The sequence below is a fragment of the Siphateles boraxobius genome, unplaced genomic scaffold, assembly GCF_051911475.1.
Source record: "Siphateles boraxobius isolate OS27281-9 unplaced genomic scaffold, OSU_SipBor_1 5, whole genome shotgun sequence".
NCBI lineage: Eukaryota > Metazoa > Chordata > Actinopteri > Cypriniformes > Leuciscidae > Siphateles > Siphateles boraxobius.
This window is the reverse complement of record NW_027509141.1, coordinates 16,839,956-16,867,697: the sequence shown is the minus strand read 5'-3', so window position 1 is coordinate 16,867,697 and position 27,742 is coordinate 16,839,956. Positions and strand designations below refer to the sequence as shown.

Genomic DNA, 27,742 nt, shown 5'->3' with positions numbered 1-27,742 from the left:
TTAAAATGTACGATTTTACACGATTTTATTTCCCATGACATTTTTAAACAAATCTTATTTCCATTTTTTTCATGATTGCTTTTAATAAGCCACCAGCTAATTTTAAAGCTGGAACACAGATTAATCACTTGTAATTTTTAATACTTTTATAAATGCAAGCAGTCCATTGCAAAAGGTTCCTCTCTTGCATCAGATTTTCTTTATTGCCTATAGTTTTTGTCGTCTTCGGCAATAATGTAATGAAAATCTTGTGAAATCAGACTCTGTGACACTATCATTGATGTTTGAAATCTGCTATTCAAATTCATTCAGATATGCAAACTGCAGTCTGCACGTTGCACAGTGAACACAAGCTCCCAACATAAAACCTGTGCAAACATAGGTGAACTTACATCATCATATCTGTGCTTCAGTGACCAAAACTGAGCATTAGTAATGCTGATAAAATAAAAGTCCTAATCTTTCCTCCCATTGTACCTGCTGCACATGATTTTAACTCATTATTTACATTTATATTCATAAGTGATATGTTTTTGAAACACTCATTTGAACGTGAATGTCTATGGCATATACATTTAAGGAATACATGTTCATTTGGGTATCGTTTACAAAATGCACAAAAACATAAGAGCATGAAGAGTCATACCCCACATGTACAAATCCAACACAGCATTCCAACAATACAGTTGTGCCCATATTTTTTCTCATCTTCTTTAATGAACATCAATTGTATTTTTAAACAAAAGCACATTTCAGGGAAAGATTTAGAGACAGATTTTGATGATCATGAACCACATTGGGCGCCACATCCGATAATAATTTCTGTTTAAGGTTCAACAAGGGTACCATGCCATTGAATAATAAGGTTAACCAATTAAAGGCCTTCAAGTTTGAAACCAGCTTAAATCATGATTTTTTTGGGGGGCTTTTTTTGATTTCAAAAACAGTAAAATAATCATTAAATAGATCTTATAAAACGTTTCTCTAACAGCTTCGCATTATCATGGCAGATGCTAATGACATTTCTGACTTTCTGTGTAATTTATCTTCCATTGTGTTGATTTCTCTCGCAGGAGGTGTAAACCACTGGAAGTGCTGAAGAACAGATGACAGTGACGTACAGGAGACAAGGGCAAAGACGTATGTATATATAATCACATTTCAGATTAATTGAAGGTCTCAGAACTAATGCTCGCAGTTTTACAATATAAACACAGTACCATGCTTATGCGTCTTCAGTCCTAACCGTTACTAACGATGGGATTCAGAGCCGTTACCATAGAGTCCGTTCAGTTTCCAGTGCATCCCAACCTTTAACCTCCATTCTGCCCAGTCACGCCGCAGAGGATTCTGGGTAAAATGCGTATATAGCCATTACTAATAAAACGGAAGGAGGAGATCGTCATTTGTACAGAACAAAAGAAAACACAAACAAACAAACTTAAAATTGAGCATATTAACATCATGCTTGATTTTTTTTTTTTTTTTACCGGTAAATGCAAGGAAAGAGAGATGATTGCGTTATAATACCACTGCATTAAGAGGAGTGCCATACTGAGGGAACGATGTGTTGACATGCATTACCAGCTCATAAAATAACATGGAGAATCTCTTGCGTTTCAGTCACAGCTCCGCTCGAGTGCACTTGCGCCTCCCACTGGCAGAACGGGGAACTACGTCACACTCAAGCGTGAATAACGGTCGTTTCCTAGTTTCACTTCTCTTTATTGACTCTTGGGTAATTCTTAAGATGGAGTTGCAGTTTTGAAATCATTTCTGTTTTCGCTGAAGATAGCCAGATGATGCTCATTTTGGAGTGAGTGAGCAGGTCAGGGAGGGGTCAAAGTTCGGAGGTCAGACAGGGGGCGCTTTCCGCTGCAGGAGATAGTGGTGGATGTCATCTGCGTCTCTCTTGAGCCAGGCAGCGTTCAGGAGAATGTTCTCGCAGCACTGCTGTACCGTGCGCTCGGCCGCTGGTGCGTGATGACTTTCAAAGAAACTCTGAAAACAGAAAAACAACCAGCATTTCTGTGAAGAACATCAAAAGAAATAATAAAATAAAAAAATAAAAATCTCTATAATATCTTTTGGCCAAAATATGACCAGGACATTTCATTGACAGGTTTGGTGCAATTCAGACAATGAAATTTTAAAAATGTGACCCCGGATGACAAAACCAGTCATATGGGTCATTTTTTTGAAATTGAGATTTATACATCACATGAAATCTGAATAAATAAGCTTTCCACTGATGTATGGTTTTTAGGATAGGACAATATTTGGCCGAGATACAACTATTTGAAAATCTGGAATCTGAGGATGCGAAAAAATCGAAACATTGAGAAAATCGCCTTTAAACTTGTCCATTTATGTTCACGATTGTGCTGCATTCACTCACAAAAATAAATGTTTTATACATTTACGGTAGGAAATTTACAAAATATCTTCATGGAACATGATGTTTACTTAATATCCTAATGATTTTTGGCATAAAAGAAAAATGTATAATTTTGACCCATATAATGTATTGTCAGCTATTCCCACAAAAAAACCAGTGCGACATGTGACTGGTTTTGTGATCCAGGGTCACAAATGTGAACATTTTTATGTAAATAAATACCATTTTGTTTCATATTTTGTTATATAATTGGGTGGCATTCGTATATCAAGTGATGCAGTTTTTTTGTGTTATTGTATATAAATTTACATTTTTATATCTTATTTGAATACATTATATTAACAGATAAGTGTTCCTATACAGAGTTTATACATTTTTTGAACCATTTTTCTTTTTTATATAACTGTATAAGGACTTATAACTCATTCATATTCAATCTGATTTACTAATAAATCCTTCAGATTAGTGAATCGGCTTCACTGATAAAAATTTATTCAACGGAACAATTTGCTTACATAGTAAGCAAGTTTTACTCTTCCCAAATGCAAAATCCAGTCAAATGAAATAAGATTTCTGAGCATAACTTAACTAAAAAAAAACGTATATTACAGAAATTTCCATTCACTTTGGACAACATTGTCTGAAGAATGCAAAAAAGGCTTTGCAAGTGATATGAGAAAGCACATGATGCTCACCTTAACTTCAGCAGCCATTTTATCTATTGCAAACCCATCCACTGTCAGCTGCAGTGAAGAATCAAAAACAAAGCATCAACACTGAATATATATACATAGTGATTAAACACAATCAAATTAGATTTTGTACAGTATTTCTCATCTTAATTTACTTTACTGTGTTGCTTATTTTATCTGTACTTTCGTCTCTACTTGTGTATGGCACTTGTTTCACCTTGATGAGTCTTGATATGAGGAAGCCGCCCTGGTAACGGTTATGAAGTTCTTCCCAGTTGTCCTTAACAAATTTCCATGCAGCTTTGCGCCCCTGTTTGCTGCTTCCAGCTACGCCCCCGATTACAGACACAGTGTCCTGGGGACGAACCTCCTCCTAAAAATACCACAGCCAGAATCAGTGTCACTGTTCACACTGTCACTGGAGGTCTTTAATTTCTACAGATACAGATTAAAGCTCAGAGAATGAGCGTGTCAGATTGGATTTCTTGTGAGAATGTTAATTCAAAGATGAGAGAGAGAGATGAAAATTGTGATTTATTGATCTCCTGGGGAAAATTGTTTGAATCTTTAAACATTAATACAAGAATATTAAAGATACATAAGCATACAATTATGTCAAAATGCCCATCTTGTGGAGTACTCAAACACAGTCAGTTAGGTCTTAAATGAACATGAATGAATGTGTATCAGTATATTCATTCTTAAAGTGATGATGTGTCATTAATGTCAATCAAAAAAAAAGAGAAAATCACTCACTGCTCTTGACTATAACTTTTGCATCTTTAGTAAGAATCAATTTATATTTAATTCATACAGAGAAGACTATGCAGTGTTTTACTTTCACATTTGATTATTCAATTTATGTAGTATTTATTTTATGCTAAATAAGCCAACTGTACCTGAAAGTTTATTTAATTTGTATCTTTGTTCTATTATATTCTTCCTCTTGTTTGTATTATTTGCTTATTTGTTCTTAATTTTAACAGCTAAAACAAAATAACAAAAATAGCTATAACCATGATATTATGGAAGCTTGTTTCCACGGAAAAAAAAACATTTAAAAGATAATTGCAATTTTTTATCTCACAATTCTTTTTTTTCCTTCTCAGAATTGTGTGATATAAAGTTGTAATTGCAAGTAATAAAGTCAAACAGAAACAAGCTTCCATTTGATATATATCATCATTTTGAAATAAGATTTTGTATGTCACCCACCCTTATTGACAGGTTTGGCAGGATTCATGACTAATGTTTCCTGCCATTCCATTTTTCTAATCAAACATTTCACACTCTTGCAAAGCGTGTTTCTGGTGCTTTAAGATTTTCTACAGTCTGACCTATTTTCTACAGTAAGTGTGTGCGTATTCACGTACCGACAGGGCAAAGTTAAGCACTCTCTGGATGAGGTCAGGAGCGGGAATGGCTCCCAGCACTCTCTCGATGCGATTCTTCTCCTCCTGCATATCTGCCTGCTTATGAAGCTGAACAGAAATTAAAAATGCCATTTTATTTGTTTGCACCTTTAACTCTGTAACCAATGTTTAGACATCTGTAAATTGTCACCTTGAGCATGGTGTCAAGCGTTGTGCTGTCTCCGTGCTTCAAAACTGTCAGGTACACCTAAAATTATGAAGAAAAAAAACACCTTTACAGGGACATGTTGAAACTAGGCTTGCAACGATAGTCAGTATTATTGGTGCTACACGGCGTTCAGCCGCACACCAATTACATCACTTGCCCACAGCGGCACCACCCCTACCATCGTTTTGATCGTTTTTTTATAGTAATAAAAATCATTTAGTTCAGGCAGAGAACAGACACTACAATTAAAAACTGAAGGCGTCTGCTCAATTCAGAGTGAGCCGAACGAGAGTCACAGCACAGATCAGCAGCATGAGTCGGATTTCATTTATCATGTGACGAGTAAGGCGAGCTGACTGACAAGACGATGGCGGAAGATTTGGTTTCAAAACTAAACGTAAAAGCGCCAATTTGGCAATATTTTGTAGTTGAATCCCAATGCTAATAGGGAACCTGCAAACATTGAGGCAATCTGTAAACTTTGCCTGATGAAGGCGACAGCATCCGGAGGCAACCCTTTACACACACACACCTTCAAGCACACCACAAGAATGAGGCTGCAGTGCTTATGCGTTTTGTTAATGAAAGTTTTATGTTTAATAAAAGCGAGTTGGTCAACTGTTTTGTTGTTGTGTTTTTCATTAAGAATGAAAATGAACCCACCATTCAAGCAATTTCTCCCAGAATTGCTGCTAATTCAAAAGCGAAGATAAAAACCGCACAGCCACTAATAAAAACAATATAGGACCACTATTTAAAAAAAATAATAATAAGCTGATAGTTTTTTGACATTTCATATATATTTGCAGAATAAATGAATGACATTCTGTAATTTCAGGCTTCCTTCAGATGAAGTTGCCATGAATTTGCACCTTCAAAACGATAGTAAGCTCTTATTTTGGCCTTCAAGCTAGGGGTAAACAAAAGGGGCTTTTGCACCAGAGGAACCTTTCCATAGTTCCTAGAACTATTGGCGAAAGTACCCGGTTTTTGGTCTGTTCGCACCCCAGGAACTAGGAACGATTTTAGTTCTAGGAACTCCTTTTGGAGGAACTAATTTAGCTCCTACTTCAGAGTAGGATCTAAACCAGCACCATAGATACTTATTTTCTTCTTTAATCCTCTTGGCCCCCTTGGGAGCATAGGGTGTCCACCATGGATCTCCACCTCACTCTCCTCTGTGCTAAGGACTTTACTTCTTGCCAGGAGGTCCCCCTCTTGGTCAGTTCATCAAGCATGGACTGCCTCCAGTTGGATTTATGTCTCCCTAGCTTCATCTTGCCTTGGGGATTATAGTCCAGAGCTTGTCTTGCTATGTTCCTCGGATCCTTCCTAAGTGTGTGATCGATCCATCCCCACTTTCTGGATTTGATTTCAATGTGGATTTGCTCCTGGTTTATGTGTCTCCACAGGTCTACATTTGATATCTTGTTAGGCCACCAAATCCTCAGTATATATCAGAGACAATAATTAATGAACACTTGTAATTTATCAATGATTGATTTGGTGGTTTCCCAGGTTTCACAGCCATATAGCAGGACAGATTTTACGTTTGTATTGAAGATTCTGATTTTGTTTCTAGAGAGCTGGGAAGAGAGCCATATATACATATAGAGAGCTTTGCTGATGAGCAGCTCGACATCTTTATCAGCTCCTCCATCTGTGCCAATGTTGCTTCCCAGGAATACAAACTCGACCACATCTTCCAGGGATTGCTCCTCGATTGTGATAGGTTGGTGGGTTTTGGTGTTAAGTCTCATGACCTTGGTCTTCCAAACATTTATCCTGAGGCCTATCTGTTTACTGTGTTCATGCAATCTGGTGGTCTTGCGTTGAATGGGTGTATGCGTTTCTGAGATCAGACCCAGGTCATCAGCAAAATCGAGATCTTCCAGTTGCTCAAAAGGGTTCCACTATAGTCCTGTCCTTTGACCATCTACTGACATTTTCATTGTCCAGTCTATGGCGATGAGGAAGAGGAGGTGGGACAGTAGGCAGCCTTGACGTACTCCTGTTTTGTAAAAAAAAAAAAACTATAGGTACTACCAGTGACGTAAGTGTACACCGGTTGGCCGAACGCACGCGGAAGACCAGCACCCCCCATTTTTTAAAACGCTGTGTAAACACAGATTATAGCCTATATATTTACTCCACAAACTAACTCTATGAACATGGAAAACAGTGATAGAAGGACCTCTTAACCTTTACGCTGAGGATCAAATCCAACGCAACTTTGAGGAGACCAAGAGAAACATTATACAGTAGTCAACATTTGAAGTGGATCAAAAAGTTGATTATATAGTGGACAAGAATTATTGTACTATTGACAAGGTATTGTTCAAAATTCATGTATAACTTTAATGAAAGGTTTTGATCCACTTCAAATGTTGACTACTGTATATTTCTGCTCATCTAGCAACATTTGACATCAACCACATGGCACACGCTAATACCTTTTCATTGACTGTCTACTTTGTTTGTATAACAGTTCTATCTAATAACAACTTAGACCGATCGCAAACTAATCGATCACGGAGAGTGTGAGCACTATGAGTTCATACTCTTGCGTTCTCAGCACCATCAAAATAAAGGTCCACCACACCGTCAAAATAAAAGTCACAAAAACAAGTGGCTTACGTCACTTCAGAGTTCCTACTGCCTGTTCGAACGCAAACAGGAAAATGTTCCTAGTGGCTAGTTCCTAGAACAACCGGTGTAAAAGCCCCTATTGATTGCACAATGACACTGTAGGTCTCACCTTAGCTAAACTCGCACCTGCATAATATAGTAATTAGGCTTGGGCGGTATCCAAATTTTGATACCGTCAAACCTCCTCCCTATTTTACCGGGGTATACGGTATTACCATGACTAATTAAAAATTATGACATAAGGCTCAGACAGCGTCACTAAACTGTTGGCTTGTGCCTACACCGTTCAGAAACTGAATACCAGATGGGAAAAAAAAAAAAACCAAAACAAAAATCAAGGCCAACCCGTGCACGTTGTGTCTGATCCCGGCTGACGGCATTAAATGTAATATGAGCCGGAGCCCTATTTAGACTCGACTATTTTTAATACGTGGGCCGTTATAATATGGTGGCGCCAAATAATGTTTTTATCAGGTGATGAGGGGGTGATAGATATAAATACTATTTATAAATGAGCAAAAATGGGACACTTAATAATATTTGATTATTTTAATTATGACAATTAAAGTATTCATTTTATTAATTAATTTAAATTAAATTAACAAGCAACAAGGAATAAGTGCATTTGTAAATCCGGTGACACGCGTCCATTGATTTTTATTAATACAACTTTTCTGTCAGTGCTGCAAAGATTAAGTTGACGATCGCCATCTCCTAGTGAACGCGCATATATAGAGAGAAATGCAAATCATGGATTACATAGTCAGAAGGTATAGGCTAGCCTTTTTCTTTTCGTTTTGAATTGTTTCGTTTAAAGAAATTGACGATTGATATCTCCGTAGTGAACGCGCCTAGAGAGAAATGCACATCATGGATTAATCAGAGAGTATGCTGCCTATATTTCTTTTCCTTTTGAATTGTTTCGTTTAGAGAAATTAACGAATCGCCATCTCCATAGTGAACTATAGAGAGAAATGCACATCATGGATTACATAATCAGCAGGTATAGGCTAGCCTTTTTCTTTTCGTTTTGAATTGTTTCGTTTAAAGAAATTGACGATTGATTTCTCCGTAGTGAACGCGCCTATAGAGAGAAATGCACATCATGGATTAATCAGAGAGTATGCTGCCTATATTTCTTTTCCTTTTGAAATTTGTTCGTTTAGAGAAATTGACGAATCGCCATCTCTATGGTGAATGATAGAGAGAAATGCACATCATGGATTACATAATCAGAGAGTAGGCTAGCCTATTTCTTTTCGTTTTGAATAGTTTCGTTTAATGAATTTGATGATCGCCATTTCCGTATGAACGCGCATAGAGAGAAATGCACATCATGGATTAAATAATCAGCGAGTAGCCTATTTCTTTTCGTTTTGAAATGTTTCGTTTAATGAAATTTCAAGCTTTATTTAGATATAGGCCTATCTGTCATGTCTGTGAGACATACACTGAGTTTTGGTTAATCTATGATGAGATTTCAATTCAAGTGACCGCGGCGCACCAGCGCACGATCATGTCATGATTATGTTGTCTGCTATATTTGATTCTTATTTATTAAATCCAGGCAATTGGTTGATAAAAAAATTATTCAAATTAAGATACAATTTATACAAAACGAAATTCACTTTAAAGAAAGGCCTTTTACAAAATGAAACTTAAGTGGTCAATGTCTGACTCCCGATGCATCCCATCTTACTCGTGCTGTTCAGTTTTCATTATCAACGTAAAAAAAACAACATTATAATATTTAAAAAAATATAAACTAATGCGCTTATTTAATGAACTCGGGGCAAAATGCATCCTCGCAGCAGTGAGTGGGTGGTTGTTTCGGAGATGCGACATTAGGTTAGAGGTGTTTCCATCTCTCGCGGTCACCTTTTTTATTGCAACATTTACAAATTGCCTCGTCAGTATTTACCGCCTCTCCCTTCTCCCTCTCTCTCTCCTCCACACTGTCACTTGATGACAACTACATAAGCATTTTTAGGCATTGAATAAATGATATTTATTTATTATATATAAGTGCCGGTAATGACGGTATTGAAACTGATACCGTTGCTATTTTAAGACCCCGCGGTATACGATATTACCGTATTACCGCCCAACCCTAATAGTAATCTCTTCTTTGGCTTTCAAAATGTCATAAATGTTTCAAAACAGACCATGCCACTATTAGGGAGTAGCAAATAGATTTGATAAAAACTGTGGATGAGCTAATTAAAAAGAGTTGGAAGGTACCAAAGTATCTCAGCTTTTTTTTGTCTCCACTAATAAAGTCTAAGCTTTGGCATCTTTCTCCACGACAATACATGCTAAGTGCACCATGATGCAAATGTGTCTGTGTTATAAATGGTAATGCTAGAGGACTCACTGGACTCCTGAGGTCTGCAGACAGAATCTGTTTACCCTCCACATGCTCCTTGAATCTCCGCCGGGCCTCCTCCAGAGTGGCCTTATGCCCTGCTTTACCCAGCTTCCCCAGCACCAGACCACGCAGCAGAGCGTCCAAATGCCCTGAACAAGAGACAGGGGAGAGGGGCAACAAACGAAAGAGCACTTTATTTGAATGTCTCATGACAAATGAATGACAACTAATCAACCAAAAAGCATTAAGCTAAAATAAAACAAGATATTTCACGGTAAAAAGGCAGATGTAACCACGTCAATCGGAATGATTGGCCAAATCCAATTTAAATTTCATTTGGATTGTAAGGGGTGGTTTAAACTTTTTCTAATCCGTTTGATAGGACATGAAAACACTTGAAAAGTACTTTCCAGTATTACTTACTGGAAAGTAATGACGTAGAAATAGCATATTGACGTGTGTAATGAGCTGTTGTTGTTAAATAAAGTGTCATAAATTACTGTCATGTCATTTTAAAATTCCCCTTCCACTCATCGTCTGTGAAGTGGACCAGGACAACATCCCAACAGTTCTTGTTTCGGACTATCATCCACAGACAACCACACTTGTTATGAGCGAGGGAAGGGGTGGTTTTACTGCTTGATAAATATAGGCAGCACGGTGCAACGGTTCATGTGCTTGTCGTCTCCTAATTAGGACCTGAAATATATACATATCAAGTCTGCTCTTTAAGACCAAGAAAAGAAGCAATGTAAGAAAATAGTATGCGCAAACAGCGAGAAACTCTGTATATTCGTGCAGTATGCAGTATGTCCAAAAAATTTATTCCGATTTGAAGCTTGACAAACACGAACACTTTTAGCCGTGTCCATGTAAATGTAACTAATTTGAAAATAAGTATTACAATATAAAACTATATTAATTCATTTTAATGTTAGATACGATTAATTACAGAAAATAGTATATTTTTTAAATTAATTGACAGCACTAATATTTATATATATATTTTTAAAAATATATATATATATATATATTTATATATAATTTTTATATAAATTTAATTTAACTGATATTAATATACATTTCTAAAGATATATACATTTGTTAAATTAACATTTGTTTTTGCATTAGTATACAAATTGGTATTGAATATGAAAAATGCAATTTTACTGATACTGGTATTGACTACAGGAAATTTGGTATTGTGACAATCCTAACCCTGACCATTTATTTAAAGTAAAAAAAAAGGCTTGTGATATTGCCATGGTAATTACAGCCTTACTATGAGAACATTAACATATGCTCATTGCTCGCCCACATTTATATATCAACTCCCATACTGCATTTATCAAATTGGCAGGTGAGTTATCACTCATTGCACATGTAAAGATATCAACCAATGTTATTAACATTTAGAAGGTATAAAAAGAGAAAATTGTCATGTAAAACTAAATTATGACTGTTATAGTATAAACATTTTCTAACAAATGGACTTTGGAGCAAAAATATGCAGAATATGGTTTCTTTAAATCTACAGTTGACACAAACATTTAACATGATGTTCCAAACCTGTATGACTTTCTTCTGTGGAACAAAGTATTTTTTTTCCATTCAATCAAAGTTAATGGGCTCAAAAGCTTCAAATTATCTTCTTTATATGTTCCACAGAAGAAAGTTGGGTTGGAATGACAGTGAGTAAATTATGACCGTTTGGATTTTTGGGTGAACTATCTCTTTATGAATTTTGAGTTCTGGCTCTCACCCTCTCCGGCTCTGCTGTCCCATCCCAGCTTCATGCCGATAGGGGTGAAGAGATCTCGGATGAACTCCTGGATGTCCTCGTGGAAGTCAGTGTGTGAGAGCAGAGAGGACAGAACACCCAGATTACAGCTCAGGTCACTCCACACCGTGTAGTTTGGCTCATTCACAAATGCTTCCATCACCTTCAACACCTCCACAGTACTGATCATACCTGCTCGAGCCTGAGGGCATGACAGAGAGAGAGACAGCACAACACTATTAAAAACAGAAGGTGGTAACAGACTGAGAGGAGAGACCGAAATGAATAATGATATTGTTGAAATTGCTTTTCTCAAGAAACCTTTAAGTAACACTGAACACAATGATAGCGACACTGAAAAAAGAACTGTAGCCTATAAAAGAGCGCAGTGAAACATCAATACTAAATCAAGAAAGCACTAAGACAAGCACATAATACACTTCATAATTAGTTATATTTTTACAAATGTAATACATTTAATTGGATTTTTGGTGCTGTATGAATAGATCATTATTATTAAAATCAACCGAAATGGGCCAATGGATATTAAAAATACTTGCACAATACAGTATCTGATAACCACTTCTAATAAACTTTGATAGTTCCAGAAAATTTCAACTTAACATTTCTCAGCAGTATTGTAAGTCTTTTTTTTGGGTTGGAGATTAAGTTACAAAACTCACACGATTTGATTCATAATTTATAATGTATTAGTCAGACCTGGAGGCTTGAAAGAACCTGACTTCCATAAGACTGTGTAACTTGACTCTACACTCAAGTCTTCATCATAAATACTTGAGAACTGACTCAAGGTGGAGACCTGAGCCTCTACGCTGGCTTGCAAACCAATGATTCAGGGTCATGTGTGGCGTCTCACCAGAGAGAAGAGGTCGTTTTGCAGACCCAGGCGGTCCACAGGCAGTAGTGAGAGGTCTCGGATACCAGGCAGAAGACCCTCCAGCATGGCTGAGCTGTACTGGATCCTGTAGAATCCGACGGTACCTGGATTAATCTGCACATGGAAGAAAACAAACACAGTTTGGACATATAGATTGCATAGATGTTGTTGTTTACAGGGTTCCTACACATTTTTCCAGACCATATTTAACAAATGAATCATGCAGCATCATTTGGTATATAGTACAATCATCTGTAAAAATTTTATAAGTATACTTTTTTTTCCCTCGTTGGTTTTGTCGAGGTGATAGCATACGCTTGAATGATGAGAAGAACCTAAGACGCTTTATAACCTTTTTATAATCACCTCTGACACATCAATTTGATGTTGCACGACCACCAAACAGCAAAGTACAGTCTGAATGAAATTATTGTTTGCTCCTTTATTGGTTGCTGGTTGCTGGTTTCATACACATTATTTAGTAAAGTTCAAAAGAGACTCGCTTGTGGTAAAGAATCACTAAATGATCACTCAATTTTGCCATGAATTCACTCTGCTTATATGAAAAATGTCTATTTAGAAATTCTTACTTTTATATTTTAGAAACCTAAATAGGGTAAATAGTGTGTGGAAAAATATTTGTGTTTCCAGACTGTTATCTTTTTACATACTTTTCCAGACCTGGTAGTAGGGGTAGGCGATATGACCAAAATCATGATATGAGTAATTTTATTTCACAATAACGATGTATACCATGATACAGTTATTTTCGCTTTGAATAAGGTTATATCATCAAAATGTTTGATACTTTGAAAAAAATTCATAATACTTTCAGTTCTGATCAATTTCAATATAATTTAAAAAATCAATACTAGCCTACAAAAACTCTCAAGCTTAGCTTACTGAAGACTAGTAAACTGATAAAGAGCAAAGAAATAAAACTACAATAGAACATAGACACAAATTAAATAGAAATACCTGAAAAACTTCAAGCACTAGAAATACTACGTACAATGTATGAAGTAATCAGACGCATAATATAACAATGCATTGTCTTTACTGTGTAAATTAAATACACATTTATTCTTATTAAAGGTTACAAAAGTGATTTAGCCAAGAGCAGTGAGAGATTCTTTCTCTTTATTCTTTTATTTAATATTAATAATGACAGCAGGTAAATTTGGATGCTGTCACTTTAAAGTACAACTTATACTTCTGCGTCAAACTCAAGTCCGTAGCTACGTCGTAGGCTGTGTGTAGCACGCGTACCCTTTGGCATACCCTGATGTGCACCTCTCAAAAATTTAACACGTCAATTCTACGCGGACCGCAAGCGATGTGATTGGTCTACTAGAACCGCTCCCTCGGGTTTCACATGCTCCCTCTGCACCTGCACGTGTAATTGCGTGTCAATGCAGACAACGACACAGAAGTATAAATAAAAAACCAACGTGTAGCCTACAGAGTAGAGGCTCCGGAGTAAGTCAGAAGTATAAATAAGCCTTAAGACAGACTGCATGGATCCAATATACTCGTGTGTTTTCTTTCTCAGCTGTTTACATTCACTTAAGACATAAATTACTATGTTTACTATGCAAATACATGGTCACTTTGACACATGTAGGTATGTGTATTTAACCGTTCAGGCGGTTACCAATTAGGCGGCAAAAAGCACTCAGTTCAGTTGTTAATTGCGCTTCAATGGATTAAAATCACCTGTTTTAATTACCGTTGCACCACAATGCACAAAAAAACGCATGCAAGCGATAAGTGTGACCCCGCAGCACAGCAACATTACATGAGCATAACCGTGACAGAGATGATAGTCCAAAATCTCTTCCAGTTGACAAATTTCTACTGGTTAATCGTGTCCACTGGTACAATCGCCCACCCCTACCTGGAAATTAATTTAATCTAATCTAATTCCATACTTATCCAAACTGCATAGGAATCTTGAATTTCGTTTTATATTACCTTTATCCACCTCTCTGACCACCAAAATTAAGCAGTCGTTTTAGTTATACCATTTTTCATAATATGACCCCTTTTTGTACATGTTCATGAGATGGGTTGTCAATCTTTGAGTTATCCCAATTTTCAGAGATCATTGATATTTGAAGTATAAATAGCCTTTTCTAAAAAAATACATAAAACACAGCAATCTTACCTTGACCCACTGGTCAGGTGCAACGTTGGTGACGTTAACTGTGGTTTCAGGCTGGTCCAACAGAACCTTCATCTTAGTGCAGCTCGGGTCCTCACTGGTGCAGATACTGATGGGAACCATCCAATTGGGGCAGTCCTCTTCTAGCACATGGAAATTAGGGTATAACAGAGTCAGAAAAAGACAGATAAATAAATTGTTAAACAGTCAGCGGGTTCAGTGCCTAGTGCCTGCTCTTTTTTTTGGCACGTACCATTACGTGGTCCACTAGCACAGAACTTCTTCTGAGACATTTTCAGCACACGGTCACTGCCATGCTGGAAAGGGAAAAAAAAATCAAAAGCAATTATTTCAGCTCTGATTACATCTTGTATTGCCAAGACAACAGTTGTTATTACCAGATGCTCCCTGAGAAGCTCATAGTCCATCTCAGCAAGACTTCTCAATACCCCGAGGGTTATTTAAATTGTGTTTGAAAACTTTAGGGAAAAGAACATCTAGAGAAATTTGAAAGAAAAACAATCCCCCTGTGCAGGATGATGATAAAACAAAAATGATAAGAATGGGTAAGTAAATGTTACCTGCTCTTGATCCACTACTATAATAGGGAAGCCCATTTGTTTGGTCCAGGAATTCATCACTGCGGCAATAGGCTTCCCGCTTGCTTGCTCCAAACACTCCCATAGGTCCTCTGGGACAAAAAAATAGAGAACGTCACACCTTTTATTTCTGACTACACAACAATTACCAAAGCATAATAACAACACTGGTGCCAGATCACACGCCCACAACTCTCCCGCCAAATACTATGCTGTGTCAGAATTACAATGTAACACCATGTTATTACTACAGCTGTAATTTCTGTTGTTTGGATCGGATCATTGGCCTTAAAGCAATGCTTAATCACTTCCTTATGGATACCTTTTCCTAGTACAAGGAGCACAAGTGAAAATTAATGGCTAATTTATATTATAAAAATGTAATTTGTAATTTTGGAACACTTTTTTTGTGTTCAAAACTTACTAAATGTATATAATATGCGAGTACATCATGAATCCATTTTCCAAACCGTGTTTTTGTCTTATCCTAACTCACTATACGGTGCTCCTATAATAAGTGCTTATATTCAGACTATTTTAGACTGGTACGGGTCGTACCACCACATGCGTGACTCGTCATAGACAAACAGAGAGAAGTAGCTCCGGCTACAATGTTCTTCCGCTAGACGCACGCAGTTCTGTTTATTAACCGCTAGAGCGCCAAATGTTACAGACTACAGCTTTAAGAAGTAATTTATTAATATTTACAGTAGCTATGAAACGGAAGTAGTGACATATCTTTTCTGAGAAAAAATTTAAGTAGGTTATATATGCATTAGATCAAACAATTGTGATTTTGTTTTTAACCACAATCCCAACTTCTTAGGCAATTTTCATGGTTAAAACCCAGCTTCAATAATTAAAATTTAAAATAGATAGATAAGATATTTAAGACCCATTTTCTCTAAAAGTTCTAGAACTAAAGTTGGATTTTAAATACTTTTTAACAGGTGATGAGATATGTAATAATCTTGACAGGCCTAAAATCTGCTATAAAAGAGGGCATGAATTTCGTTTTGGAAAATAGGGGGGAAATCCCCCTTTAGGTCATTCTTATGGGGGCGGGAGTTTTTAATTTGAGGGGGGAGTTTTTTTTTTTTGACAATTTAAAAAAAAATACGTTTAGCTAAATGTTTGCTCACTCATTGTATTTGTGTTTTTACAATGGGGTCATTTTTTTTAGTTTACACGACAAAAGGAAGCTTGATTTCAATCTTTGAATTAAATTGAAAAAAGTAGCACAAATAAATACATGAAATAAAGAGAAAAGTTTAGGTCTAACACTAGTATTCAGAAATGCTAGAAACGGAAAAAAGTAATCAAATGCAAAATAACACGGAATAGTCTTTTAGTCCTGTATAATTTGAATACATAGGCTATTAATCCTGATTCCTCACAATTAATGCTATCTTTTGTTGTTTTATATACAATAATGACAGACACATTTTAGGCTACTCTCACTTTAAGAGCTAGTGCACGGATCCACGTTCACATGTTGCGTGTAAAGCGCAGTCCGCGGCACTTTCTCCTCTTTTAAAAAGGGCTCCCTGTTGCTAAGCAATCATGAGCCACGTTCTCCATGAAGACGAAGACGTTTCAGCAAAGGATGAAGCGCAAAAGACGTAACGTGAACGGCCCATACTGTTTTCATTATAGTGTCACATGCATTTTCTTTTTGTATTATTTTTTTAAGACATAACCTATTGTGTTTGAGAGGATACTCCCCAAGACTGCAATTTAGACAATGTTGTGTGCTTTTGACCGTTAAAGCGCTATAATTCAAGAAAAATAACTCTGTTGTAACTTTTGCTACTCACAAGCTGTTTGTTATGCGGGTTAAAATCGCTTGAATGTTTAAATAGGTAAGACTTAAAAAGACGCACAAATTATAAACAATAGTGACGATCCAATGGCCCGATTGTGCAAGTGACATTTCCATCAAATGTCCCGACTCCTAAAACGCGAGAGTCTAGAATCACCGCCTGCAGTGCAGCGCGATTGGCTTGCCTTGTGTAACCTATTTTAAGAGACAGAGAAGACGCGGCATTGGCAGAATCACTCACGCTGTTTGTGAAATTGCGTCTCGCAGAAAGTTTTAAAATGACTGATTTGATCTTATAATCTGTTAAGTTAAATTCACTCATAGGCCTACATGCTAGATTGAATGAATGTTTGCGGGAATTTCCCGCATTATAAACGCAAGACCTGCGGGAATGATTAAAATTATGCGCAATACCCGCATCATTCGAGCGGATGGGCACCGAAATTCGAGCCCATCCTGATTTGGGTTTAACAAGGTCATTAGGCTGTTCAGTCATCAAGATAAAAATTAAAGTAAAATTTCACAAATATTATGGCAAGTTAACTTACCAGTAGATGCATTTTTGTGCTGAAACTTCAAAAGGTAAGCATTCATTCCCTTTCTAAAATCCTAGAAAAAAAAAATCATTCAATCAAATATCATTCAAAACCAAAGCTCTAAAGATAACTCCAAAAAAGTGAATGAATCTAAGGGTGTTCACACTTGCAGTCTGGTTCTCTTAGTTCTTTAGGTCCGGAACAAAAAAGAAAATGATTAATTTAGTCCTGGTCATTTTTAACACTGAACATAAAGATACAAAACATAAAACAGTTTCTATGGTGTATATTTTGCTACGGACCTTATAGAACAACCAAAACAATGCTATGTGCTGGGCTATAGCGCTTGGTATTAGTGCTCACATATGATGCTATTTTTACCAGCTGAGAAGTCACAAAGAGCTTATAAAATATGTAAATGAGTCAAAACAGTGGGAGGAATTCCTCTGTTACATATACAAATGAAGATCTGCAGCAACGAGAAGGTGGTTCCGACGCTTTTACCAAACTTTAAAAGGCAACATATTTCCAATGCAAGAAGAACCAGTGCTGCGTTCCAGTCCACTTTTAGACATGCACTTGCGAACTTCCCTAAGCACTTCCCCTCGGGGGAATCCCTGCCGCCATTTTGAAGTGGTTCCACTTCGTGAAGTGGACGAGGGAAGTTTATATGGACAGACCCTTGTTCCCTCGATTTTGACCAAGGGAGCGAGTCTACTTCATATGTACACTTCAGGCAGTTCCATATACCATAATGCAACACGATTGTGATGTCACCGCCGATCTCGTCTAATCACCACCACCACAAACAATATTAATTAGATTTGTTTAATATAAAACAACCCAAACACACCTATATACATTGGGATCCAGCATTAAACAAATTCTTAAAGGGAAAAAAATTGTAAATAATAAATCAACTCCATAGCTGATTCCAAGTGATCAAGGGCTTAGGACGTTCCAGTTCAGCCCATTGCAGTTTCCGCCAGAAGTGGACACTCGTGCAACGTAAGCAATGACGCACATCCGAGTGAACGAGACGGAGGGAAGTTAGCGAGTGAAGGGCATGTCAATTTTGGACTGGAACGCAGCCCAGGTATCCTTGAGCATTCTGTTCTTCTTAGGGTCGCATCTTGTGACATCACAAGTTTTCGTTTTGTTTAGATGTCTTCGTTCAGTTTTGTGCTCATATTTCAGTCGAACCATCTACAGTGTTTCTGTTACATTCATTCTGTGGTGGCGGGCCGCCACACCAAAAATCCTCCCGCCACGGCTGCAGCTTCTCAGTGACGTCAGATATTGTGCGCACTAATCTGTGTTATAGTTAAGCCCCACTAAATTCAGAAAACATTGTAAAGCACCATAAGGTTTTTGTGCACTATATTCCAATGTTTCCGGAGCCATTCAATAGCTTAATGTGAGATACTAATGAATATTTAAGTCGTTAAGTTAAAGTTAATGGAAACTTTTCTCTCCTCATCTTCTCCATTCAGCATTCAAACATGGCATTTTCGGTTTTTGGCCGAAAGAGAAAAAAGGCAGAAAATTTAAGCCGAAAATATGCAATGAAAAGACCAGGTTTCATTCTAGCGCAGCTTGTTTAGTAACTTCATGAGTGGGTCTTTTCCACTCTGTGTGTGCGCCGCGCTCTCAAATAACGTGACATTTCTCAGTAGTAGAATTCTGTTTGCAAGAGCACCCCTACTGAGCTGGGCAACAATGGTAATATTACCTGCTCTGATCACATGCTTTGGTAATAATAGCTTTGTAGGACTATAGGCCTACTTTATTTTGATAAGTAGTCAAAAAATAAATCTGTTAAATCTAAGTATGTTGCATAGACAAGAATAATATATTGATATATTGATGTTTAATATTATTTTAATATAGGGCTATTTTATGTCCAATTTTTATGGACGTTTTTCTTTTTTTTTAGTGTTGTTTAATTTAATTAGGTGATTCTACATTTAAATATTGATGATTACAAGCTTAGGGGAATGTGATTAATCACAGCAAATTGTGCTATTTATTAGCGCTTTTTTTAATCGATTCCCAGCCCTAATATATATATATATATATATATACACATACTTATTTTTCATCAAGTATTTTGTAACAAAGAGCAGGGTGGAACATTTTAAAATGTATTTGTTCTCTTCACTTAATGTTTATTTCACTAAATGTTCAGATTTTATAAAATTATTGTGCATTCAAGATTTTTCTAAAATAACTTTTTCTGCTGTATTATCCACTAAACTAATTTATAATAGTATTTTTGCCAAAGATTATGAATATAGCCTTCTCTTACTGTGGCACTTAATATCTTTGCAAATAAATATCTTGCATAATTTGTTTTGATGGAGATGGTTGTTTTAATTTTTCAATTCCTCAGAAAGTGGCCTGTGTGCGAGTGCTTGAGTGATTCTTGGGTAAGGTTCAATGGGAATCACTCCTGGGCGATGCCCCCTTCCCTATGGAAATAGCCCTGCCACCACAGCAAGAAAAAATCCTAGTGGAAACACTGATCTATTCAAATCAACTGCACTAATAGCATTCGCACATTTTAATCTAACCAAGTGTCCCAAGTGTGAACACAGTGTCAGGGTCAGTCAGTGTTAATGATGGCTGGAACTATGGTTGCAACAACTAACAAAAGTCCTCTGTCATATTAAAAATGCTTAAAGATCTTAGACTCTAGCACAATAGACAGATAAGCAGCATGTCTGTCCATACATCCTCTGCGGGGAGTCAGATCGACCACCTGTCTGACAGATTTACACTGAGTGTCTCTCTGAAGCTGGCCAAAAGCGTGACTCTCACCTCATCGCCTATGTAGTTATGCAGCATGCGAATGACAGATGCCCCTTTGCTGTACGATATGGCATCGAATATTTCATCCACTTCTGAAGGGTGTCCGACATCAACCTATGATTCAAAAGAAACACACACACACACGCACTGAAACATGACTTGAGAGATCAATATTTCATTAGGCTAAATCTGGGTCTGGAATTTAAATGCTGTAAGAGATATGGCTGAGTAGACAGACAGACTAACAAACAAAGTGCAAATCAAAACTTCCTGATGTCCAAATGAACACTTAAAAGCAACAAACACCAGAGACACACACTGGGAGAGCTCAGGGTTATGGGGGAGACACACTCATCTCATGCATACCTCAATAGGGTGGCTGTTATCTAACGCATCCAGGTCCAGAGCCCTGGTGTAGTCTGCAGATACAAACTGGGTCCAGATGTCGTACTCAGGGAAACAGTGGTCAACACAAAGGTACTCAATCCAAGATGCAAAGCCTTCGTTGAGCCACAAATGAGTCCACCATTCCTGCAAGTAAGAGACATATTCTCAGCAACCTGAATAACACAGTTATATTCAAATACCACTGTGACCTACAAAAACCGTATGTAGCATGAACCTACCACATCGAACATTTGAACACACTCACCATGGTAACCAGGTTCCCAAACCACTGATGTGCAAGTTCATGGCCGACTACCAGGGCGACCCACTGCCGGGACGACGCACACGAGTTCTTTGGGTCAATCAGCAGAGCTGTCTCCCTGCCAGGGGACAATCACAAAATTTTCAAATAAAAAAGGCAAAAATGAAACACAACATAATGCATCTCATATTGTTGAGGTATGCTGGGGATTAACATGCTACCAAGAAAGATGAAATATTAATGAAGCTCTCTTAAATAGCTGCTTTCAAAAGACACAAGGTTCTGTTTTCATGATGATTTATGAAGTCTCAGGTTAGCTATTCGTTTCTTTTAAAACTTGAAATCACCTGTAAGTAACAAGGCCCCAGTTTTCCATGGCACCTACAGGACAAGAGAAATCCAAAAGTTAAAACAAGTTAAACATAATAGACAGAGTCTATTACAACAGATGTTTCATTTATAATGTAAATGATACAAACCAGCAGCAAAATCAGCAATAGCAATTAGATCAATTTTAGGCAACGGATAAGGAACATTGAAGTAATCTTTGTAGAAGGGAAGGGTCTTTGTAGCAACCTGGGGAAAAAAATGTTTTTCAAAGGTTAATACTTTCACAACCAAAGTATTATTACAACCACAGGTAGCATTAAATAATATATGAAATAAATGAATATCTATTTCTCAAACTGTGCATTATAATGTTGAGATGTTTAAATTCACTTGCATCTTTTAAAACTATTTATTTTAGTTTTTAGCGCTTTATTTTTTATTTAGACCAAATACTATACAATTTTATTATCAGCTATAGATAAAAAAATACACTGTATACAATATAGACAGTAATAATAATGTTAATATTATTAAAGTAAAATAACCATAAGAAGAAACAGCAGCATTTGTTTGAAACAGAAATTATTTGTAAAACGCTTTACATTCATTTTTGTGTTGTCTGAATAAAAGTAATAATTTCCCTCTCCCTCTTTAAAACAAAACAAAACATACTGACTCCAAACGTTCAAACAGTAGTGTATTTTTTCTTCTTCTGTTTTAATCAGATGTTTGGAAAAAATAAACATTAAAAATGTAGATTTTAAAAATATTACTAGGTTTGTAAAAATCGGAAAGCTAAACCAATTTGAATTTGATTAGCAAAAAAAGAAAAAGAAAAAAAAGAAAAAGCAAACCATCACAGACTGAGGGAACAGCTCTCATACCTCCAGAGCAAATTTCCCTTGCTCTGCTTTTCCGACAGGGGTGTACACACGGACTGTCACACCGTCCGACGACGTGCTCTCGACAAAGTCATACTCGCCGATGACAAACGCCACCAGGTAGGTGGACATGATGGGTGTAGTGGCAAACTTCACCTCCACCAGACTGTGATCCTCTGGATATGGCTTTCGGTCAACAACATTCTGCATAGAAAGTGAAACACGATTGAAATATGTGTGTTCAGTATGGGAACTAGTCTCTCAGAACCACTCGTCAAACTATCATCATAAACTCAGCAGAAGCAGAGCAGACGCTTTCAGTTTATAAATGTAGCATCCATGTCCAACTCAACTAAATGTTTTTTATTTTCTAAAATAAAGTAAAACGACATTGGTGGCCAAGTAATCTAATCGGTGTACAGCCAAACACTGTGTAACACCGGTAACACCAACTACCGCAGTAACTTAATGTGTGCCAAGTGTCATGACTAGCAAGGGTAGGCACAATGCTTCTTGGCCTGGGTTAGATAATGCACAAGTCTGACACTAATGTGAATAACGCCATTTAGGGACGTTTGTTTCCAGAGGGAAGGATTAAAAAAAGAAAAATGACACCTACCATATTCGACAAGGCTACTCTTTCCTTTGGGACGATGAGGGTGATGTCAAAAGTGGCTTTGATAGCTGGTTCGTCCCAGCAAGGGAAAGCTCGACGTGCGTCCGTGGCCTGAAGCAGGTGAGAGGTCGAGAGAGATGGAGAGACCGAGACAGGGAGAGAGGATTCAGGGTTAGAATGGGTTGCAGTGATGCAAACATGAGCAGGGCTATTTGCATGTCATCAACGACTGAAGATGCACAAAAGCAACCTATTCTGATCTTCTGATCCAGCAGTTGCAATTTTTACTTGCCCTGCCAATATGTTCAATTGCCAAGTGATAAAAGTATGCTACATTTTTATTTTTAGAAATGTATTTTTTTTATTTTTGCTATAATTATTTACATTTAATTTGATTTTTAATTAAACTGTTTAGGTTACCAATTCTCATTTTCTAAGAAAGAAATTTAAAAGCTGAAATTATATATGTGTAATGCAACTCCATAAATAAATCACTTTTGCTAGAAAATGATGGCATACAATGCAAAACTTTACTGATCAAAAAATATATGTATTTTTTTTTCTTTTTTTGACCAAAAGTTACTACTTTTTTTTTTTTTTACATTTTTATAACATTTTCAAGTAACAAAATGTTTTAGTAACCAACTTTTTTTTTCTTCCTAAAAAAATATTACACATATGTAATGTAAAACCCTAAGTAAAACAGTTTTGCTGGAAAACGATGGCATTCAATGCAAAACATTACTGATTGGTTTGTAGTTTAACAAGACTATAGCAAGCCTTTTTTTGTGCAATTCTGAACAAACCTCTTCTATCTTAGTCAGCTATTTAAGATAACACTGTCTTGCAGACAAATCAGCAAAATGTTCAACAACAACAGTTTAGACAACATCAACGAAAACCAAATGCTTAATCTTGGCAAGGCATAAAATTGAAGCACAAGATCAATGCATGTAAATATTTCAGTAGCAACGCATCACTCAACCAAAAGGGCAAATTACTTTTCCATCAACTCTCTCACACTGGCCCAGAGCCAGCGGGACATCCTTATCATTGAGCCCTGATTAAGTTAACTTCAACCAAAGCTCAAGCTAAGAGGCTAAACTTTCAGTTAAATATCCCTTCCACAATAGAATCTATCAAGTATGAATGTAATAAGCATGGGTACTTAAATAATGACTATTTCAATGCATTTATAATGCAAGCATCATAATAAAACCAGTAAATACATTAAAATGGTACAATACGCCAGACATACATTATGTAACAGGGGGTCTGAAAAAAAAGTTCTCCACTATTTACAGTTTTACTTCTGCATGACTCCATTATAGGCTCATATATAATAAATTGCTTGTTTTCCTCATTTGTAAGTCACTTGGGACAAAAGCAAATGCCTATGTGAATGTGAATTTGTCTTTATCGAGAGACACAGTCAAGATCTTAGAGGAAAGTAAATGACTGAGTAAGAAGAGTGACAGAGGGACATGAAAAATGATAAAGCAAACAGTGGCAGAGAAAGTGAGCGAGCAAACAAATGAATGAACCGCGTACCCTGATATGAGTTTACCTCAAACTGTGTGACGGCAGCGAAGCGGATTTCTCCCGAAGGAGTCGTGTATTTACTCCTATAGAAGCCTTTCATTTTATCGTTCAGCTCTCCAACAAAGTCTATTTTCAATGATCCTGACCCTGAAAAACAAGAAGCCTATGATTAAAAACCAAAACAAAGGGCACATAAAACAGAAGGACAGAGCAAGAAAGGCCATTCATCTCTGAAGCCGCTTTCATATGTCAATAAACCCACTATAGCAACTCATTACACAGAGACTGTTGACATGACAGCAGAAGGCTTCTTCCAGGCCACAATATGAGTTATTTACCATTTTGCAGAGTGCTGGGGAAACATAGGGTAACCTTCTCATCCTCGTTCTGATAGTTAAATCCTGTAGCATTAATTTCTAAATGGACGGGGAGAAAATGAGCACAGTTAATCCTAAAAATAAAACAGACTATAAAACATTTAATGCAGGTCGAACAAGCAATCAGGCAAAAGTCGAGCAAATACATCACTAAATGTGGATTACAGTTGAGTTGCACTCACCTTCCCCCCCTTCAGGCACAAAAGAAGCAGTAATTATGTCTATATCAGCACAGTTCATCACAATCTGGTTTGTCCCTTGCGTAACCTGTCAAGAACAATGACATACAGTTCGGTTTTAATATTCATATGGGTCCAGTAGTTTCACGATCCTCAGTTTTCAGTATTTGGTGTGTGGTTTCTTTTCTTATAACACTTCATCGCCTTTTGCAAGCTTTGTGAATCTTCCTGTGTTTCATACTATATCAGATAACAGTCATAAAAAAACGAAACAATGTCATTTTTCCTGGTTTAGTAAATCCTAAGCCAGGGTCTTTCTCTGACGCAGAAAGTGAAATTAACCTCACATTTTAAAATGATGTAGAATATAAGTTGGTGGTCAGGAAGATTTTTTTTTTTAAACAAATACTTTTATTCTGTGATAATGCATTAAATTGATCAAGCGTCATTTATATTGCGACAAAATATTTCTTTTTCAAATAAATGCTGTTCTTTATAACTTTCTATCCATCAATACTGAAGAATGTATCACAGTTTCCACAAAAACATTAAGGAGCACAACTGTTTTCAACAATGATAATAATAAGAAATGCTTCTTGTGCACCAAATCAGCATATTAGAATAATTAGAATGATTTATGAAGGATCACGTGGCACTTTTCCATTACAGTAATAAACTACATTTTAAAATTGTAATAATAATCCACAATATAACTGTTTTTACTGTTTGTTCGATCAAATAAATGCTGCCTTGGTGAGACTTCTTTCAAAAAACATTCAAAAGGAGACAACTGTGAGTAACTGTGTTGGGATCCTCTACTTCGTTTTTATCTTTGCTCATATCACAGAGCATTCGATTTCGCTCCTCTCGTTTTGTTGTAGGAAATCTCTAGGAGAACAAGCAAATACAGAGCACATGGAAAAAGAATCGCCTGAATCCTCACGGCTTTTCTGAGGCTCAAGGGCCATCTCCTGCTGCTATGAAATTCTGACGTGCGCATATATAATCAGATTATGAATAAAAAGACCAACCGTTTGCATGGCCTCTTATGTTGCAATAGGCTGTTTAAGACTGCATTTATTGCATAATGCTGAAGTGAAACTTTCCGGGACGATCAATAGCTTTCAGGCTCTCATGTCCATAAGCTAACTTTTACAGATAAAAAGACAGAATCTATCCCAGAGTCTGTTTTAATTATTCCTCAACCTAACTATTATCACACTTCATTTATGGTGAATTGGATTCTACATAAAGATACGCATTGTGTTTAGAGGCTTGAAGCTGCCAAGGTAAGGCTTTAGAGGGCACATGTGGCTTGTTGAAGCTGGATGTGACTTGGATGCAATGAGTGCACTGGCCATGTGACTAAAGGCCGCCACTAGCAGTACACTGTTTTAATGGTGTTTATCAATGTGAGCCATATCCACAATGACAGTCATAATATGTTTGGCATTGTGGGGGATGTAGTTAATCTCATGCTCCAATGAGTTTTGGCATCTAGACAAGATCAACTGTAAGGCGACTTTCACAACACAGCTGCATGAGAGTGGGATACAACATGACTTAACGTGTGAAGCTGTTGAGTTATAAAAAGGCTCCACAAACAATCTTACGCAAAGGGCAATGATATAGGCCGGACCTCAATTTCATCACATCTGGCCCGCATTTATCTCTACCCTCTTTTCTATTTGTTTACAGTATCAACCACAGTAATTTACCCAGTAGTAACGGCTGTGATTGTACAAAGATCCACTGATATATATGTGTGTGTGTGTGTATATATATATATATAAAAGAGAGAGAGTGAGAGAGATAGAGGATTGATCAGACCAGACCAACTATTTATGAAAGTCGTAAAAAAAAAAAACACGATTACTTGAGATCATGTATAATCTTTATCAGTTTTAACGAACCTTATATTTTGAATATTTATGTGTTTTAGACTTACTTTATATCCCCAGCCACAAAGTCCATCCTGCACCTGAGCATTTCCTCCAGCGCTACACTGTGATTATTGTAAGCTATAAAGTATCATGTACACTGTCAGAGAGGCTCAGAGTGACTCAGGAGCTTGAAGACAGGACTGATTCACCGTCTCGTCCATGTACGCGAAAACTATAACCTGGAATTAGGTTAAATTACGACATTTATGCGTGTATGTACGTGCTTTTTGACAGCAGCTCTGCAGGCTAACGTGGTTAGCAGTGTGGCGCCAGTTAGCGCTTTAGCTTGCGGGGCAACTAACTAACTGCTCAATTCTCTTTATTGTGAGAGCCAGACCTAAGAGGACACCAGGTTTAATTATTTAGTAACAAATAATACGATTCAAACATGCGTAAATATGAAAGACGTTGTGTGTAAAGCCGCTGTCTGGTTCAGTAGCAGGTAACTTAGCTCGTTAGATTAGCAGCAACAACACTATCAGCAGTTATAAAAATGCTAAGTAAAAAACTAGGCTTAACATTAAAATGGCATGACATTGGGGCCCAGACCAGAGGGGGGCAGAGGGGCTGCATGGCATCAGGTTCAACATTACCTCCACGGCTGCCTCCAGTTTGCCCTCGAAGGTGAAGTCGATGAGGTCGGGCTTGAGGCGCAGCCCGTAGTTGACGGGGTAGACGTCAGTGGGCAACCGCACGAAGGGCCTCCGCTCGGGCATGCTGAATAATGTCGATACGCTGGAGACCGAATTAAAACGTACTGAGAGTTTGCTTGCTCTGAGAGTCTGAGACACGGGCTTCTCTATTGGAGTCGGATTGCGGGGTAGGGCTAGCCGTATGACTGACAGAGACACCCGACAACTCATGAAAAACAACATACAAACCGTTGGAGATGGTCCTCGCTGTGCCCCGCCCCCTCTTCGGTTAGAG

At 37.2% G+C, this 27,742-nt stretch overlaps 1 protein-coding gene across 2 annotated transcripts; it reads right to left on the bottom strand.

Annotated features, from left to right (window-relative positions):
* On the bottom strand, window positions 1-27,742 carry npepps (aminopeptidase puromycin sensitive). 2 transcript variants are annotated; one of them, XM_077202946.1, is made up of 23 exons: window positions 27,409-27,742; window positions 24,876-24,960; window positions 24,655-24,732; window positions 24,342-24,463; window positions 22,778-22,885; window positions 22,162-22,362; window positions 21,427-21,523; window positions 21,295-21,328; window positions 20,951-21,065; window positions 20,665-20,829; window positions 20,308-20,412; window positions 17,500-17,560; window positions 15,112-15,221; window positions 14,784-14,847; window positions 14,534-14,673; window positions 12,346-12,480; window positions 11,451-11,670; window positions 9,695-9,837; window positions 4,654-4,710; window positions 4,464-4,571; window positions 3,308-3,463; window positions 3,094-3,141; window positions 1-2,001 (listed from the first exon to the last, which is right to left on the bottom strand). In XM_077202946.1, exons 1-23 carry the CDS (start codon window positions 27,688-27,690, stop codon window positions 1,855-1,857), a joined length of 2,781 nt encoding a protein of 926 aa, XP_077059061.1. In that variant the 5' UTR covers window positions 27,691-27,742; the 3' UTR covers window positions 1-1,854. The 2 variants fall into 2 exon arrangements, with proteins under 2 accessions (XP_077059061.1, XP_077059062.1); XM_077202947.1 differs by having other exon boundaries at window positions 14,534-14,670.

What these genes read in the sequence shown, in the direction of transcription:
- npepps (XM_077202946.1), bottom strand. Translation starts at nt 27,690, where the DNA reads ATGTTGTTTTTCATGAGTTGTCGGGTGTCTCTGTCAGTCATACGGCTA. An exon ending in GCACAAAAATGCATCTACTG is followed by an intron (nt 15,222 to 17,499) that starts GTAAGTTAACTT and finishes TTTTTGTCCCAG; the next exon opens with AGGACCTATGGGAGTGTTTG. An exon ending in CTGCAGACCTCAGGAGTCCA is followed by an intron (nt 4,711 to 9,694) that starts GTGAGTCCTCTA and finishes TCATAATTTTAG; the next exon opens with GTGTACCTGACAGTTTTGAA.